The sequence below is a fragment of the Hyperolius riggenbachi genome, chromosome 3 (genome assembly GCF_040937935.1).
Source record: "Hyperolius riggenbachi isolate aHypRig1 chromosome 3, aHypRig1.pri, whole genome shotgun sequence".
Lineage (NCBI taxonomy): Eukaryota > Metazoa > Chordata > Amphibia > Anura > Hyperoliidae > Hyperolius > Hyperolius riggenbachi.
Window position 1 is genome coordinate 240,667,397 of NC_090648.1, and position 21,691 is coordinate 240,689,087.

A 21,691-nucleotide genomic window follows, 5' to 3' on the forward strand; every position below is an offset into this window, starting at 1 on the left:
TGTTAGTGCACTGATAGCATCAAAAAGGTTAAGCACATTTATGATTTTAATCAGTACATATTAAATAGTTAGTCATGATCATTCAGCTGATCCAAACATTAATTTGTATAAAGCAGTTTATGCTTGCCTAAAATACCCAGAAGGTCACAGAATAGTACCACTGCTATCTGGGGAAGTATACAAAGCAGTGCAGCCCGCAGCCCCATTTATACAAGTGAATAGGGCAAGCCATCTCTAGTACCCAAGAATGTATCTGGATGCATTTTCTACACAGCTCTGCATTCCACCGTAGGGGATGTGAATGGTGCCACTCTACTGAATGGTAGGGCAGTACTTGTACGTTTCCAACACCACATGGTCAGATGAAGGAGTTTACAACCATCCTACTGTGTGGATACAGTTTCATCCACTACCAGTCTTCACAGTGCGCTGTACATTAAGCAAAAATCATCACAGCCTAAAGGCTGGTTCACATTTGATGGGAACATACAGACATTTAGTTGCTTTATAATGTAACCAAGTAAGGTCTCGTTCACACACACTAGGGGCATTTTCGGACGTTTTTCAAGCTCAGGCGATTTTTAAAATCTCCCACAAAACGCTTGTGCAATGAATCTCTATGAGAAGGTTCAAATCAGCGGGTTCATGCGCTGTGCATTCAGCAAAGCTGTGCCTGTACCATTTTTGGGGTGATTTTCGTATAATGGAAGGTATAAGAAGAGCGCTAAATGCTCACAAAACCGCTTTATGAAGTGATTGCGTTTGCGTTTTTTAGAATAAATACATTGTATTTATTATTTTCTGGGTCAAAGAGTTCACTTCCTGACTTGCGTCAGGAAGTTCATTACAAAACTGCTCTGGCAAAGCGCTTAGCAAAGCGCTTTTACCCGAAACGTAACGTGCAGTGGAGCACCAGGAGGAAAAAAATAAATAAATAAAAGCACGCAAAACGCTTGCGTTTTCGATTTTAGGTGTGAATGAGGCCTCAGTGTGTGTCAAACACTAACTTTATGTTGTGTCAGAGTTTGAGTCAAACTAGTGACCAGCAGACAGACGCCGCACAAACCTTCTGTCAGGTGGTCAGAAGCAGGTGAATGGGTCCTACTACCAGCCCCAAACGACACAGCTGCCTAGTGCTTCCATGGAGCAGTTAGCAAGTAGTGACTGGACTCCATCTCAGCTAACCAATTGAGCCTGGCTCTGACAAACTCTGTTTTCGTGCAATGTTATCTCAGGTGTTAAAACCAAGAACATTCCAAAATATTAAATTATCGAGGCACAACAGTCCCACGCCTGGCTGTACAGGAGTTTAGCATATCAAATCTACAATGAAGATGCAGAAAACAATGCATAAAAATAGTACCGTTAGAGACTAGCATTAGGGCCCATTTCCACTATTGCGAATTCGCATAGCCAATACAAGTGGATGGGACTGTTTCCACTTGTCAGGATTTCTGAGCGTTTTCGTCCGCGGTAAAAATTCGCATGGAAGAGCCATTAGAATTCACATACCGCTAGGCGGGTGTATGCAAATTTGAATTCGCATGGAATCAATGAAAAAACACAGGCACTGCCATGGTTAAAGTCGCATACCGCGTCATTCACGCAAATTCACATGAAAATTAAAATTTGCATACATTTGCATGCAAATTACTACCGCGGCGATTCGCACCGCACAAGTGGAAACGGGCCCTTACAGTATGTAAACAGCAGGCATTAAGAATAGCTGACAGTAATGAAATAAAAAAACAGGGTTAATGAATTGTTCTTTAACGTCTGCTAGTATTTCATCTAGGCACTCAGGTGACGGACATTCAATATTTCAGCTGCTGAAATTTTCATTACCTTCCAGTCTCTGTAGTTCCTCATTGGTTAGGCCAATGTCATTCTCTTCTGACACAGATGCCACTTGAAGAACCTGCATGTAATATTACATAACTTTACATTGTTCACTTTCATTTGGCAGAACAAATCCCCTAGTAAGCAAGTAAAACTGAAAAATAAAACAGGTTATTTAAAAAAACTGTCAATGTGGAATGCTTTCTGTTTAAACCCGGTTTAAACCAAGTACCTATGATCCCTGAAAAAACAGCACTAAGCTTTCTGTGTGGAGGGAGGGAAAAAAAAAAAAAAAAGGAAAGGAATCTTTAAAAGAACAATTGCAAAGAAAAATAAAAACCGGGATCTACTTTCCCCGAGGCTTCTTCCAGCCCCTGGCAGCTGATAAGTCCATAGCCGCAGCTCCCGTGTCCCGAGATCCTCCGTTTCAGATGCTGACCTCCCCATTTCCGCATCTACTGCGCGCCACTCGCAATCGCGCTCATGTGGTCTGGAGCGTTCTGCGCAGGTGCAGTTCTTGTGCGCAGAACTCTGCAAAAAGCGCTGCGGCCACGCGCTCGTGCAGGCGCGCAGTAGATGCCAATCTGGTGAGGCCAGCATCTGAAACTGAGGGGATCCCAGGACACCAAAGCAGCAGCGAGGGACATAGCGGCAGCCAGAGGCTGGAGGAAGCCCCGGGTAAATAGATCCCGTTTATTTTACCTGACACCTGTCCTTTAACTGACAACTATCAAAGCTTTTGTTTTGCCACAACACCTGTCATAGGTGGAAGAGTATAGGGATAAAATAATAAAAAAAAAAAAAAAAAAGTGTTATTTTTTTAAATTATGCCTCTATTACTCATAGAACAGGTGGCAGTGTCGAGAAGTAGAAGGTGCCATCTGTGGCAGGGGATCGCCAGTATTTGTAATATTTCCAGTATTATACATTTTCAAATTTGTGCTTCCCCCTCACCGCTGTGCTAAAGTCACACAGCAGGGATGTATGAGGAGTGAGAGACAACTACCCTCGCTACAGCTGTACTGCTGAACATTGCAACCAGTGCATGCATGCGCTCCGGAGGCATAACTCGGCTGTCTGCCATTGCTAAGCAGCGGAAAACAGCATCCTCTACGGGGGCCAGAGAAAGACTGTTTGTTGGTGGGCAAGCAGATGAACGCCTGGGCAGGCGCATGGCATTTGATTCCCTGATGACCAAGGGACCCCCAGCCTGTCTCTGCCCATGTGAAATATAAACACCCAGCCCATGGCAAGTCTTGCAGGCTCACCTGTCCACTGGTGCACCTCGTCCTGTGTCCTCCTCAAGTCATCCGCTGCAACCATGAAGACGCTGACATGGGAGGAGGTGCGCCAGCAGACTGCCACCACACCAACAGCGAAGGGGGAGGGCAGCAGGTGGAGGCAGCTAACAGATTTCCAATAGATCCCTCTGTGATTAGATTCACTAGTCAATTCTGCTAACCATCTGCCAGTGTAGGAGCTTAAGAGAAGATAATAAAAATGCATGCATTGCCATGGAAGAACAGGAATAGGTAGTTCCCTGGTGTTGACTATAAAGCACAGACATGCACATACAACTGCAGATACACACCAGCTGGGCGAAGGTAGCGACCTTTATCCTCTTGAAAAGTTCATCCTTTTTGTATCTGTAATCTTTAAAAAATGGCAAAAAAAGGTTTACATTACTAAATAATTTTCATCAAAAGTAACTAATAGCCCCATATCAAGTTGTAAATAACTGCACAGGCATAACATATCATAGGCTATTTAGTCATTACACCAAAGTAGTTGTGAAAAATCACCATGAGTTCTCAAAACATGCTTTAAAGATATGTAAAATACTTAGGCACGCCTATCCTAGAGTATCAGCACAACTGGTTTTAAAAAGATAACTGTAGCCTTGCTACTGTACTAAATAGCATCACCAAGCTTAAATATGCAATACATTTTTCCTTTTAGTACAAATAAAATAAGGTTAGCTTTCAGGAATGGCTTCTGTTGTCGGATAATCATAATCAATACTGGACTAAATTACAAACTTCGGAATACCTAGAGGCAGTTCTATACATTCTATACATGCGGTAATAAAAAGGAGGTGGCCATACATGTTTAGATTGCCACCCAAAATCTAAACATTTGGTAAACAGGTCAATCTCTCTAACCTGAATCTGATCAGAGGGATTGAATCCCCTATACACAGATTTTCAATAGATTTAATCCTGAAATCTATTGAACCGCAGTGTTGTTCTCTATAGTACAATACTATGGGCTGATCAATTTTTGGTGCAGAACTTGATCAAAATCCTGATAAAAGTTACAATAAATGTGGCATTTTGTGTCATAGATAATCGGCAGATTTGATCAGTGATTGAATCTGTCAGTAAAAATTGATCCGTGTATGTCCAGCTTAAGCAGTAATACAGGTATTAAAAAAAAAAAAAAGGGAAAGAAAACCGATGAATCATCATCATCATCATCATCATCATCATCATATAAAGCGGGTATCACCTAGAGTTTTTGCCAACTGAAAATCAGTACGATTCAGATAAAGGCACATCTCAAAATAAGTCTACCAGTTTTTGAATCCAAAGTCTACTCATACTGTATATCACCATCCAGACAAGCACCGTTTTGTAGGTTACATGCTGTACAACTACAGTACTGAAATTTTAAACAGAATACCCCAAAATGTAAAAGGGGTCTGCACCGCCATAACTGGCATTTTGAGCATCTCCACATTCTACAACATAAGGTAGTTTTAAAGCCATAAATCATTAAAGATAGCAACTAAAGACATAGGTTTAAAATGTAAAACACTAGTAATAATTAGGCTTGCCCCAATTCAATCAGCACAGCACAAATAAGCCATACATGCACTAATCTCACCAATGTCTTCCAATAACATAGTAGTGTAAAAGAAGTACTGTACTGAACACACAAAGTTCTGAGCCGTCAAATTACCTGGTTCTGTCTGGCAGGAAGCCTCGTCAGAGCTTTGAGACATTGCGGATGAAAGAACTGGGTATTTAAAGATGAGCAGAATTTGGTCCGTACATAGAACCAACCTTACAGGACTGCGAAACTGGAAAGAATGGCCCAAACCGTGTTCCACATTCACTCATTATGCATGGGCAGAGGACAGTTAGAGCTATTGTGCTGCCTTTTATCAGATTTGTATACTTTCTGCCATCATATTCTCTCTGTTGTTCTCATAAGACAGAATTACTGTACCTAGGGGTTTGATTTCACATGGATAGGGGGTACCCTTACCAAGTGGCACAATAGTACCCATTCTACCAATCCAAGAAGCTCCATATTCTACATCACATGGGCAGACACAAAGATCTGTGTGTGCTCTAGCTTTTATTGAGCAAGAGCCGAAAAATAAGAAACCTGATGTGCACCCAGGGAATTCACTTTAACAAAACAGGGATTGTGATGCTGCAAATATCAGGACAGTCGGGGAGAATGCAGATATATAACAGAATAATTTGCAGGAAAATCATATTGTGTATGAAACCTGACTTCCAGTTATAGAATGACATATAAATATGCTTTATAAACTGAAGGAGGAAATCATTCAACAGGATGCAGATAGATGACATGCATGTTCAGGAAATATCCTATGTAACTATTTCTACTGACCAAGCCAAGCACGTTAAAGCCAAGCATATGTACATACTGTATATGTATATAGGAGCATAAATATGTCTAAGAAAAGGCGAAAACCCTATACATACTGTATTTACTTATACTCTATATGTAAGAGTCATGCTGTCCAACCCGCTGAGAATCACACAGTCCATGAACCACATACTGTATATCAGGCCTGGGTAAACTGCCAGCTGGGAAAACATACAGTTGCAAACATGGGAATGCTGTCTTAAATTCAGCCTGTGATCAATTTGTATTCAATTACCTAACATACAGTATGTCATACAAACACTCACCTCCGGAGACAGCAGCGTGGGCCATCTCGGTGCAGGGTGAAGCTGTAAAACCGCTCACCCTGCTCCTGAACTCTGGGCCCACACCGATTAGTATTCAGCCTCCAAGTTATAGTAACTCAGGAGGGATGTGTAATACGGGCACCGGCTATTGCCAGTGTCTGAATTTTGTTTATCGATTTGTGTGGTGCTCAAATCAGACACGCAGCGATGTGCTGAAATTGTCTGGTTTATGTAGTTTCTGTGATCCCAACTCCCAAAGACTAACATAAAGTGGTGTATGCAACATAAAGCATTAGTGAATGAGAGACGACTTCCTGAAGTGGAGGCACACCAGTCAAACTCTGAAGAGCGATTGGTAAGATGCATCTGTCCCAGGACAGGACGTCAGGATGTGTGCTCCTAATCCCTAGATAGGTTTGATGCAAGAGTTAGGACACCTGGTACTTCTCCGCAGTATAGGTGACTAAGCATAAGAATGCATGCTTCTGTGAACTAAGACCCTGGCTTTTAACTTAGCTGTAGGGATAACAGTGGTGCCTGGATGAGTGAATCTGTGAATGCATTTGTTTGAACATTTGCATGCGAGAGTGCAAAGGGTTAACCACTTCAGCACCACAGGGTTTTTTGCTTAAAAACCAGAGCAATGTTCACATTTCAGTGCTCCTCCCATTCATTCACCAATAACTTTATTGCTACTCAGCAGATGTAAATGATCTATATCTTGTTTTTTTGCCACAAATTATGCTTTGTGAGGGTGAGATTTGCTTTTAGTAATTATGTTATTATCTGTGCATTTTAAAGGGAAAAATGAGGAAAAAAAAAAAGAAAAAATACACTATTTCTCCATTTCCATCCACTATAGTTTTCAAATAAACAATGTTACCATAGGTAAAACCCACACATTGTATTTGCTAATTTGTCCTGGTTATCTCAACATTTAAATAATCTTCCTAGTACAATGTATGGCAATAATATATTAGTTTCTGGTTTGTGTTTTTTGTTTTCTCATTGTACTCTATCAGTAATTAAAAGCCGTTATCTTCATGATTAACAGTAATACACTCTCATGGCATACATATTTTAAAAGCTAAATCTCTAGGGTAACTATGTATTCTCTTTTCAATGCTGTCACTTTTGTTTTGTTTTGTTTTTTTACAAGTATTTATTTAGGGGTATAGAATACATGAAAATAACAGTTTTATTGCTTTTCATTCAGTTTTCCGGTAAAAAAAATAAAATCACATGACTATAGGCCCATACACACGTCGGATTTCCGCGGACGGGTCGTTTGCACGCCCCGTCGTTCGCCCGCTAAATCGGGCGTGTGTACAGACTGTCGTTCGCTTGATAAGGGTGAGTTTGAGCGATCCGCCGGGCGGATCGCTCAAACTCACCCTTGTCAAGCGAACGACAGTCTGTACACACGCCCGATTTAGCGGGCGAACGACGGGGCGTGCAAACGACCAGTCGTTCGCGGAAATCCGACGTGTGTATGGGCCTTTAGCCCTCAGTTGTCAAACACCACAAAATCTATTCTCTCACTTGTCACGGTTAAAATGATACCCTATATACATAATCAGATAGCTTATTGGACATACAGCACACTGTTTACCACAAGTACGCCTACCTACTTCCCTGAGCTTCAGATAAAGTTTTGTGGGGAGTAGATAAGCGTAGCAAGGGAGGTGAAGTAGTTAATAGATTTTTTCTGGCCACACCCCCTTCAGCACCTCCCTTTCCTTAATAACTTATTTAATGTCCTAACTAGAGGCGATGTGCCTGGATATATGTGTTTTTTCAAACTCTGAAGAGGGAGACAGTGAACAGCCAAGGAAAGAAAGCTGCACAAAACACTGGTCAATGAGATGGTAATAATTCCAGCATGCATGTCAATGTACTGTAAATGGTGTGCAGTTCGGAATTGAGCCAATCACTTGTATGTACTTTTTGCGATTATTATTGGTCCAATTCCAAGCCTTATTCAATTTGCATGCTAGATGTAATTCACATCTCATTGACCATCTCTACCTTAAAGGACTACTGTAGGTAGGGGGAAGAAAAATAAAATACAAAAAATTACCTGGGGCTTCTAATGGTCTCCCGCAGACGACCTGTGCCTGCGCAGCCACTCACCAATGCTCCAGCCCCGCCTCCGGTTCACTTCTGGAATTTGACTTTAAAGTCGGAAAACCACTGCGCCAGTGGCAGTGTCCTCGCTCCCACTGATGTCACCAGGAGCGTATCATGCAGGCGCGGAGTGTCCTGGGCCTGCGCAATACACTCCTGGTGACGTCAGCTGGAGCGAGGGCACGGCCACACAGGCGCAGTGGTTTTTCAACTTTAAAGTCAAATTCCAGAAGTGAACCGGAGGCAGGGACAGGAGCATCGGTGAGTGGCTGCGTAGGCACAGGTCGTCTGCGGGGGACCATTAGAAGCCCCAGGTAACTTCAACTCTTTTTCCCTCTACCCCCCCCCCCCCCTACAGTATTCCTTTAAACTACAAAAAAGTCAAGCAGAAGCACTGAGAATTGCAAGCTAGTGCTGAACTCATTAACTGTACTAGCCCTTCTATACAATGTTTTCCTGTACTAAACTATAGCAGATCTCCAATCTCTAGATCGAGCAGGGAAGAGTTAAGCCTTGCACACAACCTACCAGGAGTGTCGCCTATCAGGGACCAGAATCAATCCCTCAAGGGACAACCACAGGAGGTAATTAGGGAGGAGATGATAGGAGGAGCAGCCAGTCTGATCCTGCAAACAGTAAGCAAGCTCTGCAGAAGGGAGCAGAGGAAGGAGGTGGGTGTGATCAGGAAGAAATATACATTTGGCTAGTAGTACTATACTTTGTGCGCAGATCTCAGGGCCATGTGGCTGAGAGACATGGCATCCTCCCTCCTCATTTCCTCTTGAATGGACTTGTGCAGTCTCCAGCCACACAGCAGTTATACATAAAGACACAATTACAGCTGGGATTTTATGAAAGCAATGAAACACTGTAAAGATACTAAAGAAGCGATAGAACAAAACATGGCTTACTTCTCTTAATTTCTTCTATTCGTTCCATGTACTTGGTCATGCTGTTACCTGATGAAAGACATAACTATTGATTTTTTTTTTTTTTTTTTTCAGTAATAAATTACCAAGTGTCACATTATACACCTCTGACATGACAAAAACACACCCATACACACATAGCAGGGGGCACCTGTTAAATGAAATGCAATTAAGGTTACCCTCTAAAACAACTTTTTTTTCCAAAATCAATAGCAACTTATGTGATTTTTGGCATTTAAGCGGAAATCTAGTGACTATTGGACATTGTACGGATCCTCTTGTTGTAAAAAAAATTCAATACAATTACCTACTGGGCATTTTTCATCCAAATCTCTCCCAGAGCTTTGGGCCCGTAGACCTCTGGCACATAGCCCCGCCCCCTTGCACCATGGAGTTGTGTCTATCTCTACCAGATAGAACTGCTACCATTGCCGGCCAAAGGCCATAACAGCCTCTTATTTAGCAGAGATGAGGACTTAAATGACCCGTTTACTGTAAACTCCATCTACACACTTGATTTATACAGTAAAAATGGGATTTTGGGAAATATAGTCTGGCATCTATAGTTTCTTCTAGTAAGTGTATTGCATAGTGATATTTGAGTGATTCGCCCTGCAACTGAGCCCAGAGAAAGCAAACTCCACTGCATGTACTGTACAAACACAGCTGTAATATTGTAATATGTCCAGCACTTTGTTTCTATACATGGTTTATATCCACTTACCCAAATTGCTATAAAAACTTGCCTTGCTAGGTTTTGGAATTTGTTTTGCTTTAAAAGCCACATCCTGTGCCCTGTGGACTTGAATCCACATAAAGAAAGCAGTGGCAGAATTTCTGCCTGAACAGCTTGCCGTTAACCCTTTCAGCTCTGCTGGTTTAATATGATTTTTTGTTTTTGTTTTGTTTTTTACACAACGTACATGTTTTTGTGTGTTTTTTTTAAAATTTGATAATGATCTCAGATTTTAGGTTTTAATCTGTGCCAGGAGATGAGCTTTAAGATTAATTATTAAGAGTACAGTACTTAATTTGTGAAGCAAAACACTGCAACTAAAGGTTTTCATTCCTCCAGAGAAGCGCAGATAAAAACAGCGCTGTAACACGACCCAAGATAATTGTAGAGAAGTGCTTGCTACATCTTTATTCACCAATCAAGCATAGTCTGTTTAATGGCCTGTTTGTTGGAACACACTAGCAACAGTAGTCAGCAGCTTTCAATACATCAGCAGTGAATTCAGTCAATGCCAAATGCAGTAACTTTACTGTGCAGTGCAGGACACCTTCTGCATTCAGCTGATTTTCTGCATGGGTTTGCATATTTGTAAATATACCAGTGGAGACAAGGAAATGGTGCACTACAAAACACCTGCACACAATATATTTATAGTTAACAAAAAAAGACAATTAGTGAATATACTGATGACACTTCATCCAGTTCAGACAATTATTGTTCCACTGCAATGGTTCTCAGGTGCAGAGTATTATTGAAAAGCCCACTTCTTGCATGCAGTTCAGAAGGTGAAGAAAAAAAAAAATTAAGAACATAGCTTTTTATTTGGATAAGGTGGGTGCATGGCCGATCACTTGAATTAGGCACTGGAACCCTGGATGGGCTATGGCAGGGCTGTGGAGTCGGAGCAATTCTGGGAAAAAAATGCAATCAAATTGTTTTGTTTTTACAAACAGGAAAATCAATCAAATAGATTCTTTGGTACTTATCCGTTAGCCGGGCGCATCCGGCAGGTGGCGACAAAACTCCACCAGAGTTACATCTTTCCCTACTATCCATGGCGGCCTGGAGGGGGAATATTAATTAGCGCCACCTGCCGGATGCGCCCGGCTAACGGATAAGTACCGATTCTTTTTAATGTCTTTTTTTTTTTTTTTTTTCCTCCCGATAAAAATTTGTTCGGATGTGTTGGAAAAATCAGGTTAATTACGATAGAGATAGATATATATTTTAAAGATTGAATCATGTATGGGCACCTTCAGGCCTCATTCACACTATATATAGTATGCGATCAGCAAGAACATCAGAGGTGCATAGAGAGCACTTCTGACTGTCAGACTATTGCTGTACACATTTTTGCCAAAGCGCATCACTGATTTCATTCACTGTACTGAATGGGATCAGCAGCACAACGCACGGGAACACAGATGGCGTGAGACAGGTGCACTTGCATCCTGAACGCACGGCCATACACGTTGCCTAATGTGAACAAGGCCTAAGGGTGATGTGCAGGTACTCTACAGGAGAATGAGGGGATTCTTCCTCTATTACACATTCGTCATGCATGATCTGAACCAGGTTTACTGACTCACCCACAAAAGCTCCATGTCGAGGTGACAGGATAAGTAGCATCTGGCAAATCATAAGCAGGTATTCTGTCCACCACTGTACTTTTGGTGGATTAAACTGGACATTTTTGTGTCCTATAAAATTTTCACCGCTAACCAAGTGGATTCATCACATCAAATTAGCTGAAGGAATACCTTGGCATTTATATAAGAACTGTAGGTAGTATATCCTTCAGACACCAGAACGCCTGACTAATGCTGGGAATACACGGTACGTTTATTCCCACATTGTCTAGCCGCTGGCTTGATTACGGCGCGTCCCAGCGGGAGCCTAGATCGATTCCTGCTTGTCCCCGCGGGCGCTTGTTATCTCCTGCTCGTTTTCTTCTATTGTCCTGCCCACGGTATCGAGCAGGAAATCGATCCGGCAGGTGATTAAGCATGTCGGATTTTATCATCGGCCGCCATCAGCAACTCGATTATGCGGGAATAAAATGTACCCGTGTATTCCCAGCATTAGATGAGCTAACTGAAGATAATTTCCACACTCAACAAGCAAAAGAAGTGGTATCCCATCATGCCACATCCCTGTTCACATGTGTACCCACTACCGGGGCAACTGAGACCATTCAAAATTGCATGAACTGAAAAATACATCAAGCAGCCAAATGCATCCAGACCAAGTATGTTCCTCATCAGGTCTTTGCCTGAAGATCATTACTTTCCTATAACATGAACAAGCCATGAGATCACTATTGCCACCCATTGTAGCAAACATGCATATGGAAAGGAGAGCTCTGAACACATTAAAGGGGAACTGAAATAAGAGGTATATGAAGGCTGCCATAGTAATTTCCTTTTAATTAATACCAGTTGCCTGGCAGCTCTGCTGGTCTATTTCTTTGCAGTAGTATCTGAATAACAACAGAAACAAGCATGCAGCTAATCTTGTCAGATCTGACTTTAAAGTCTGAAACACCTGATCTGCTGCATGCTTGTTCAGGGGCTATGGCTAATAGTATTAGAGGCAGAGGATCAGCAGGGCTGCCAGGCAACTGGTATTGCTTAAAAGGAAATAAACATGGCAGCCTCCATATACCTCTCACTTCAGTTCCCCCTTTAACATGTTTTGATTTCGACCCATGTGCTGTCCTCATACCAGATTTCAGTTGTTCCCTTTAAAGGGGAACTGAAGAGAGGTATATGGAGGCTGCCATGTTTATTTCCTTTAAAGCAATACCAGTTGCCTGGCAGCCCTGCTGATCCTCTGCCTCTAATACTATTAGCCATAGCCCCTGAACAAGCATGCAGCAGATCAGGTGTTTCAGACTTTAAAGAGGAACTCCAGTGAAAATAATGTAGTAAAAAAAAAAAGTGCTTGATTTTTACAATAATTATGTATAAATGATTTAGTCAGTGTTTGCTCATTGTAAAATCTTTCCTCTCCCAGATTCACATTCTGACATGTATTACATGGTGACATTGTTACTGTGGGCAGGTTATGTAGCTGTTTCTAGCTGTTCTGGCTGTTACAGACAGCTTTAAACAGCCATTTCCTGTCTGTGAACATTGTTACATTGTGGCAGTTTGCCCAGAGTACCGCGGTATTCAGAGCCTCTTGTGGGAGGGGTTTCAGCACAAAATTAGTCACACAGCGCTCCCTGATGGTCTGTTTGTGAAAATCATTCTATTTCTCATGTAAAAGGGGGTATCAGCTACTGATTGGGATAAAGTTCAATTCTTGGTTGGAGTTTCTCTTTAAAGTCAGATCTGACAAGACTAGCTGCATGCTTATTTCTGTTGTTATGCAGATACTACTGCAGAGAAATAGACCAGCAGGGCAGCCAGGCAACTGGTATTGATTAAAAGGAAATAAGTAGGGCACCCTCCGTATACCTCTTACTTCAATTCCCCTTTAAATGCAACCTTTCACCAAACATAAAGACACAATACATAAAAAGGATCATCAAATTCACAAGGGAAGACACAGAAAACAAAATCGGCCTTCTTGAACTCTATGCTATAAATCAGCGGTGTCCAACTGGCGGCATGCCAGCTGCTGGCTCTTCCCCGAGGTCCCGAAAGGCAGAGCGGAGCAATCTTGGCTCACAGATGGTGCCATAGGGGTGGCCACAGCACTCAGGGCTCCGGCTCTTCTCTGCTTTCCTTTTGGCTGTCACTCTTCTGCTCTCCTCCAATGCACTTCCTGCTTGATGGAAACCACCCAGGAGACATCGAGCTGTGGACGCTGGGGTGGCATCTCCAACATGCGGATGCAGCTAATCAAGCGGATTCTCAGCTGTGCGGCAGCCGTCCACGTGGTCGGGGCTGTGAGCCTGCGTGATCCACTGCAGATGCCGCGGCTGCCACCAACGTGGTCACCAGACGCTTACTTCCACCTCTGCTGTTGCTGGATCCACCCTACACCGCTGCCATGCTACTGACGGGGAGGCTCCACCGCTGGCATTGAATGATCCCCTGGCCCCACATCAAGCAGCAGGTCAGTGCTGATCCTCTGAACCCACCATGCCTCAGGCAAAGGTCTATTTGCCTCGGTGGTGCCCTAAGGACTTGAAGCTCACCACATGGCATTTTGTGAGAATCTGCTGCCAATCTAATTGCATTTTGTGGAGAATCTGCTATCACTCTAATTGCATTTTGTGGAGAAAGGCCTGGTGCACACCAAAAAACGCTAGCAGATCCGCAAAATGCTAGCAGATTTTGAAACGCTTTTTCTTTTTTCTGTAGCGTTTCAGCTAGTATTTTGCGGTTTTGTGAAGCGTTTTTTGGTGTAGTAGATTTCATGTATTGTTACAGTAAAGCTGTCACTGAACAGCTACTGTAACAAAAAACACCTGGCAAACCGCTCTGAAGTGCCGTTTTTCAGAGCGGTTTGCGTTTTTCCTATACTTAACATTGAGGCAGTAACGCATCCGCAATCCAAAATCTGCAGCAGTCCGGGAGTATGCGTTTCTGCAAAACGCCTCCCGCTCTGGTGTGCACCAGCCCATTGAAATACATTACCCTAGCGGATCCGCACCCGCAAGCGGATCGCAAACCGCAGCAGAACCGCTCTGGTGTGCACTAGGCCAAACTGCTGCTAGATTAATTTTTTTTTCTTGAGGGAAGGGAGGATGGGCCCTCCACCTTGTGGTCTGGAAGAAAAAAATGTCCCTCCATGCCTGTGAAGTTGGACAGCAAAGAGTGAAGAATACTTGGACATAGAAGTCTACATATAAAATTAATTACACAGACCAGCATCTCTTTTTGACTTCCACCATCCACTGGACCACAAGCTGAGTTTTGTGAAAACAATATACACCTAGGGTGACACTGTGGCTACAACACAAAGTCACCAAAGAGGGAATACAAACATCTCAGAAAAGCTTAAAAAGTTTGTAGGTTTGTTGAAACAACACAAGGACAACAGTTTGAGGAGAGAAACAGAACTCAAGGGATAATGTATAGTTACAGAGGAAGAGGGAGTCAGAGAAACACAGGAGGACCTTTAACCTCCTCAGGCACAAATTGTTTTCCAAGAACTATGCAGTTGCAGAGCTAGTTTTTGGTTGTGTATAAGTTACTCTATTAGCGGATGCCATATAACTTCTAAAACCACCTGGTCAGCAGGCCAGACACTGGCAAAATTTCTGCAGCATAGACTGGCATTGCTATAAGCTACTATCTTCTCAGATTCAGTCTGTGCTTGCAGTTTGAGAGCAACTGCAATTAGCAATCTGATTGGTAAGTCACAAAGAAATCATACAGAATGTCGCTTTGTACAGTGACTAAGGAGCAATTTTGCTACCCCCTAAGCTTTACAATGGAGCGCAAACCCTACCAAAACACTGCATGACCTGTGACTGCAAATTTTACCTAATTGCAGTTGCTCTAGTGGGTTCCTTTTCATTCATTACATAAAAAACGGATGTATGGTCTGAAAATCTGCAGCAAGATGTCTTTTTTTTTTTTTTTTTTCCTGGGAGGAAGGGGGGGGGGGGGGGGGGGGGGGAGATCCCAGTACTAATGCCAATGTTCACAATGATGATAGTAGCAAAAAAGTTTCTATATCGTGTTAGCCAAACAAAAATGTTGTGTAAAAAATAATACCTTTTAATGGCTAACTAAGAAGGGGACTAGATCCCAGAAAGCTTGCATCATTTAACTCTGTTAGCCATTAAAAGGTATTATTCTTTACAAAACGTATGTATATATATATATATATATATATATATATATATATATATATATATATATATATATATATATATATATATATATATATATATTCACAATGCAAACTTGCTCTCAGTGGAAACGGGCCCTAAACATTTCACAAGGGATACTTTCCATGCACGTGACATAGAACACTGACCTGTATCAAGCCTTGTCTTGACATGTTGGTACTTTGGATTCTGAGGAATTCTTTTCTTTAGAATCTGAAACAATATTGTTTATGCTGAATTACAAAAAGCAGCATACAAGTTTAATTGATTGCAAACCACCGATAATAGAAATGCAGGACACAAACGGGACGAAGTGCCCATTTTCAATTGGTACAGGATATTTTTTGTTCAAACCTGGGTAAAACAGATGTAAAAAAACAAACAAACAAACAAAAAAACAAAAACAAAACAGTATAATCGTAAATGAACTTTAGTGAACACCACCTCTCAAAAGGATTTGTAATTCTGGAAATATTCACAGACTCCCATGAATGCCTATGGGCCTGTTTCCACTAAACGCAATTTTCTGATGCAGATTTCCCATAGGCATTCATGAGTCAGTTTTCTACATCCAATCTGCGTGTAGTGGGGCCTAAGGCATTCACACTTGAGTGTTTTTCCGGCAATTTCGGCAAACCGCCCGCGCTTTTGACAGCGCTAGTGTAATAAAACCCTATGGGTCCGTTCTTACTTGGGTGATTTGCGCTGATCGCCGCAAATTGCGAAACGCAAATACGTTACCTGCACCATTTTCAGGCGATTTCCCGGCGATCACGGTTCAGTGCTATAGAAGCTCTAAACGCAATTGAGTGATTTTTCCGCTGGAAATCGCGGAAATATCACTTCCGCTTTTAAGTGTGAATGGGGCCTTAGGCCTCGTTCCCATTGCGTTCCACTCGCGTGTCCGTCCGCATTGGGCTTTTTTCCCCTCTCGCGGCGCTTGGGTGAGCAATGCAGTTTTGCTAAAAGCGCTTTTCCCGAGCGTTTTTTTAAACACTTCCTGACGCAAGTCAGGAAGTGAACTCTTTGTCCCGGAAAAGAATACAATGTACTTATTCCTACAAACGGTCACAAAATCGCTGCACAAAGAGATTTTGTGAGCGTTTTGCGTTTTTCCTATACCTTCCATGGAGTCAGAATCGCCTCAAAAATGGCCCATGCACCGCTTATCTGAGCGGATCAGAAACGAACCGCTCAGATGTGAACTTTGCCATAGACAATCATTGCACAAACGCTTTCAGGGCGATTTTGAAAATCGGCAGCGCTTAATAAAATCTCAAAAATGCCCCTAGTGTGAACGAGCCCTAAGACCAATTTCAACTCTGGTTTTGCACCATATAAGTATTACTTTGTACCAAAAATAAATACAAACAGTTAGGCAGGGGTCAACACTTGTCTGTTTTTCAATGCGTTTTCTGCATTAAAAAAAAGCTGAAAAGTAATGCTAATCAATGGGCCAGTTCACACCGACATCGATGTAGCACTGTCAGAAAACTTACTCAGAAAAACGCATGCAGAAAACTGAAAGACAAGTATGACCTTTGCCTAATGCTGGGTACACACCAGGGCTGTGGAGTCGGAGTCGGAGTCGTGGAGTCGGAGTCGTGGAGTCGGGCAATTTTTGGTGCCTGGAGTCGGAGTCGGGAAAAAATGCACCGACTCCGACTCCTAATGAATTTGTAACTGTAATTAAAATAGAAAATATGATAAAATGTTCTATTTCTCAGATAAAAGTCATTAAAAATAATGTATATATACACTATATATACAGTAATAGCTGTGCTCAGTCCACAAAAATGAAATAAACCAATCAAAATTAGTTACTTGTGCTGCTTCAATAAAGCAATCCCCGTATTTTTAAGGTCAGATATACATATCTGATTGTGACTGTATATATGATGTGTACACCGGAATCTCATATATACTAAATAACATCTATGCTGTAAGTATAAAGCCTGATGTGTAGCCATGTCACTAATAGAGATGGTCAATGAGATGGAAATAATTCTGCATTGATGCTGATTTATGCAAATGTATGCACTCCCTTTGCTGATGAAATCAAATAATTTGATATGTTATTAAAATTTGGTTTGGTGACTACAAATTAAAGGGAAACTGAGACGGATGAAAAGTAAAGTTTTATACATACCTGGGGCTTCCTCCAGCCTTCTTCAGGCTAATAAGTCCCTCACTGTCTTCCACCACCCGGATCTTCTGCTATGAGTCCTGGTAATTCAGCCAGTCAGCGCTGTCCGGCCACATGCCGCTCCCACAGCCAGGAACATTCTGCACCTGCGCAATAATGCTGCACAGGTGTAGTATGCTCCTGGCGGCGGAGTGTGTGCATGCGCACTACGCCTGACTGGCTCAAGTACCTGGACTCATAGCAGAAGATCCAGGTGGTGGAGGAGGACAACGAGGGACTGATTATCCTGAAGGCGGCTGGAGGAAGCCCCAGGTATGTATAAAACTTTAATTTCATCTGTCTCAGGTTTACTTTGTTACACAGTAGTACTATACTCTACATATGCACTCCCCACAGAGCTGCAGGGAATCCACTGAGAATGTTGTGCACATTGAACACAGAGGTGTTGTCTGTTTACAATCTCCTCATTCCCCTGCAGAGTACCTGCACACCACTCTTACATGTACCCACACTTACATTGCCTAGGGCCTGATCCATGTACAGATTGTGCATGAAGAATGTGTAATAGAGGAAGAATCTCCTCATTCCCCTGCAGAGTACCTGCACATCATTCTTACATGTACCCACACTTACATTGCCTAGGGCCTGATAGATGTTCTTTGTTCCGGTTTGTACCTTTTACAAGTACTCTTACCAAGGACTAGTTTTAGTCTAAAGGGAATAAATATAGTTGTCTACATATCCTTCTCACTTCAGTTGTCTTGTAAAATTCCTAAGCGTTGGCAGTTAAGAGACGAATTTCATGTTACATACTTTTAATCAACAAAATTGTAATATGCAAATTAGAGGAGTCGGAGTCAGCGTCGGTGGAATCCTAAACTGAGGAGTCGGAGTCGGTGGATTTTTGGACCGACTCCACAGCCCTGGTACACACTGAGATTTTCTGGCCGATTTACTGACAGATCGTTTATTTTCAACATGTCTGATTTGCTTTCCGATCGAATTTCCGAGCATTTTCCAATAGACTTCCTATTAAAGTGAATGGAAATCAATCGGAAAGCAAATGGGACATGTTGGAAATAATCGATCTGACAGTAAATTGGCCAGAAAATCTCATAGGGCTGGTGCACACCGAGCGGCTTTCTCAACGTTTCTGCAGCCGCTTGCGGCTGCGGATCCGCTTGGGTAATGTATTTCAATGGCCTGGTGCACACCAGAGCGGGAGGCGTTTTGCAGAGACGCATACTCCCGGGTTGAGGCATTTTTTGGATTGCTGATGCGTTTCTGCCTCAATGTTATGTATAAGAAAAACGCAAACCGCTCTGAAAAACGCCTGTTCAGAGCGGTTTTGCCGGCGTTTTTGTTACAGAAGCTGTTCAGTAACAGCTTTACTGTAACAATATATGAAATCTACTACACCAAAACCGCTACACAAAACCGCAAAATGCTAGCTGAAACGCTACAGAAAAAGCATTTCAAAATCTGCTAGCATTTTGCGGATCTGCTTGTGGGTTTTGGTGTGCACCAGGCCTCAGTGTGTACCCAGCATTAGAAAGAGCAGTCACCTCAGCTGGAAGATGGATATATTACTGTTATGCATTTACAAATTGTCGACATTTACTGCCACACTTTACATAGTATACAGTTGTATCTTTATCTGTACCTAGAGGCGTTCACAATCTGTGGTAATCTCTTTATAATCTTTAGGGCCCATTCACACTAGAAAATAGCAAAAGGGTAGAGCCTAGCACTACCGGTTTGTGCGGGTGATTCCCAACGATCGCGATGAGTGCTTGTGCAAGCACTGTGCCGCGATCGCTCGAGAATTGCGGCAAAATGCTGCAGGTGACAAGTTTTGCGATTGCTATTAATCGCGAAACACCGGCGATCGGCGGCAATTGCAGCAGTGAGTTCACTGCTATAAGATTTCTATTGCGCTAGCGCTTTAAAAAGCGATACCGCTTTGGGGGATTAGCTGGAATCATCCTCTAATCGCTCTAGTGAGAATGGGCCCTAAGGGCCCGTTTCCACTATTGCGTTGCGGAATTGCCAGCGAATCACCGCAGGCGAAATCACATGCGGGTGTGCGATTCCGCATACGTTTTTTGCCGCGAATTCGCATAGGTGAGGGTATTTGCGATTTTAACCATGTCACTGCCTGTGTGAATTTACATTGAAACCTATGCGAATTCGCATGCGAATTTGCGGCAAAAAACGCATGGGGAAAACGCATGCGATTTCCCTATTGAATACATTGTGTGCGATTCGCCTGCATTCCACACGCAGGCGAATTGAGGGCTCTGCTGTGCAGAACAATCCTGCACAGAAAAAACGCACAGCAAAACTGACAAGTGGAAACAGGCCCATCCACTTGTATTGGCTGTGCGAATCCGCATGCGGACAACGCATGCGGATTCGCGAGAGTGGAAACGGGCCCTTAAAGAAACACTTAAGCCAGAAAAGAAAAAAAAAATGAGTTTTACTCACCTGGGGCTTCTACCAGCCCCCTGCAGCAGTCCTGTGCCCTCGCAGCCACTCACTAATCCTCTTGCGGCTCGCAATAGCGCTAATTACAGTCGGGAATGCGGAAAAAGCTATGCGTGGCAAGTCCTGACGGGCCTGTCGGCAAAAACGAAGCTAGCTGGCAGCAGTGGACCAGAGGATTAGTGAGTGACTACGAGGGCACAGGACTGCTGCAGGGGGCTGGTAGAAGCCCCAGGTGAGTAAAACTTTTTTTTTCTGGCTTAAAGAGAATCTGTATTGTTAAAATCGCACAAAAGTAAACATACCAGTGCGTTAGGGGACATCTCCTATTACCCTCTGTCACAATTTCGCCGCTCCTCGCCGCATTAAAAGTGGTTAACCACTTCACCCCCCCAGTGCTAAATTTCTCCGTCCCTCTGCGCACCGCTTCACCCCCAGGGACGGAGAAAGGCGCACTTGTTTGTTTACTGGCTGGGAGTGGGCGGGGACCTCGCGCGCACACTCCAGCCAGCCAGCACAGCAGGTGACTAATTGGATGTTAGGAACAAGCGTTCCTAAATCCAATTAGACGCGCCGATTGCGGACACAATGGAGACTGCTTCAAACAGAAGCAATCTCCATTGATAACAATAAAATGTAAACAAACGTGCAGCGCGCGATCGCGCGCCCCCGCGACACGCGCACGCACCCCCGCTCTGCAGTGCAATGATTGGTTATGGGGACCCCAGTCCCCAATAACCAATCATATCACTGAAAAAAATCAATAGAAGCAGCGCTGCAAGGCACAAATCGCGCTGGTGCTTCAGGGGTGAAACCCCTCCGTTGTGAAGTGGTTAAAAACAGTTTTAAAAAGTTTGTTTATAAACAAACAAAATGGCCACCAAAACAGGAAGTAGGTTGATGTACAGTATGTCCACACATAGAAAAATACATCCATACACAAGCAGGCTGTATACACCCTTCCTTTTGAATCTCAAGAGATCATTTGTGTGTTTCTTTCCCCCTGCAGCTATCTTCCACTGAAGTGTCAGGCTGTTTCTTCCTGCAGATTGCAGACAGCTCTGCCTGTATAATTCCTCAGTATGTGAAAGCCCAGCCAGCTCAGAGGAGGATTTATCCAGCTTGTAAAAGATAATAGACCAGAGAGAAGCTGCACTAATCTAAATAACACACAGGCAGTGTGCAGAGAGGGGCCTGAAGGGGGGAGATGCATCACAGAACCACAACACTGAAGAACTTGGCAGCCTTCCAGACACAGGCTGACAAGTCTGACAAGAGAGAGATAAGTTGATTTATTACAGAGATGGTGATAGTAGAACGTGCTGCAGTAAGCCAGGACACATTAGAATAGCTTTTGGAACTAGTAGGATGATAAAAAACAGGATGCAATTTTTGTTACGGAGTCTCTTTAAGGTTCACTTTAAAGAGATGCTAACCAAAAGAAAATTTATGCGTGCTCAACACCAAGCTTAACCCTTACAAGTCTGTCTGTGCAAATCTGGCTAAATTGGCTTATCATGAGGCATTGCTCATGCAAAAATACATTTGCTTTCGCATGCCAAACTTTGCAGGGTCAAAAACTAATACCGCAAAGCGGTTGCCCTGCGGGAATCAGTTCATGCTACATAGCACTATCCAGGAGCGCCACGGGGAGGCTTCCCAATGTCCCAAATGGATTTTTTGCATGAG

At 43.0% G+C, this 21,691-nt stretch overlaps 1 protein-coding gene across 3 annotated transcripts in view; it reads right to left on the bottom strand.

Annotated features, from left to right (window-relative positions):
- The window catches only part of CEP41 (centrosomal protein 41), a 68,672-nt gene that overhangs the window by 38,880 nt on the left and 8,101 nt on the right, over positions 1–21,691 (bottom strand). For 2 of the 3 annotated variants that reach the window (XM_068276035.1, XM_068276036.1), the window contains 4 exons: positions 15,522–15,585; positions 8,828–8,875; positions 3,431–3,492; positions 1,846–1,918 (listed from right to left, as the gene is read on the bottom strand). In XM_068276035.1, the coding sequence (XP_068132136.1) occupies positions 1,846–1,918; positions 3,431–3,492; positions 8,828–8,875; positions 15,522–15,585 (247 nt within the window). The remainder of the gene's footprint in view (positions 1–1,845; positions 1,919–3,430; positions 3,493–8,827; positions 8,876–15,521; positions 15,586–21,691) is intronic. The other variant, XM_068276037.1, reaches the window with a different exon arrangement.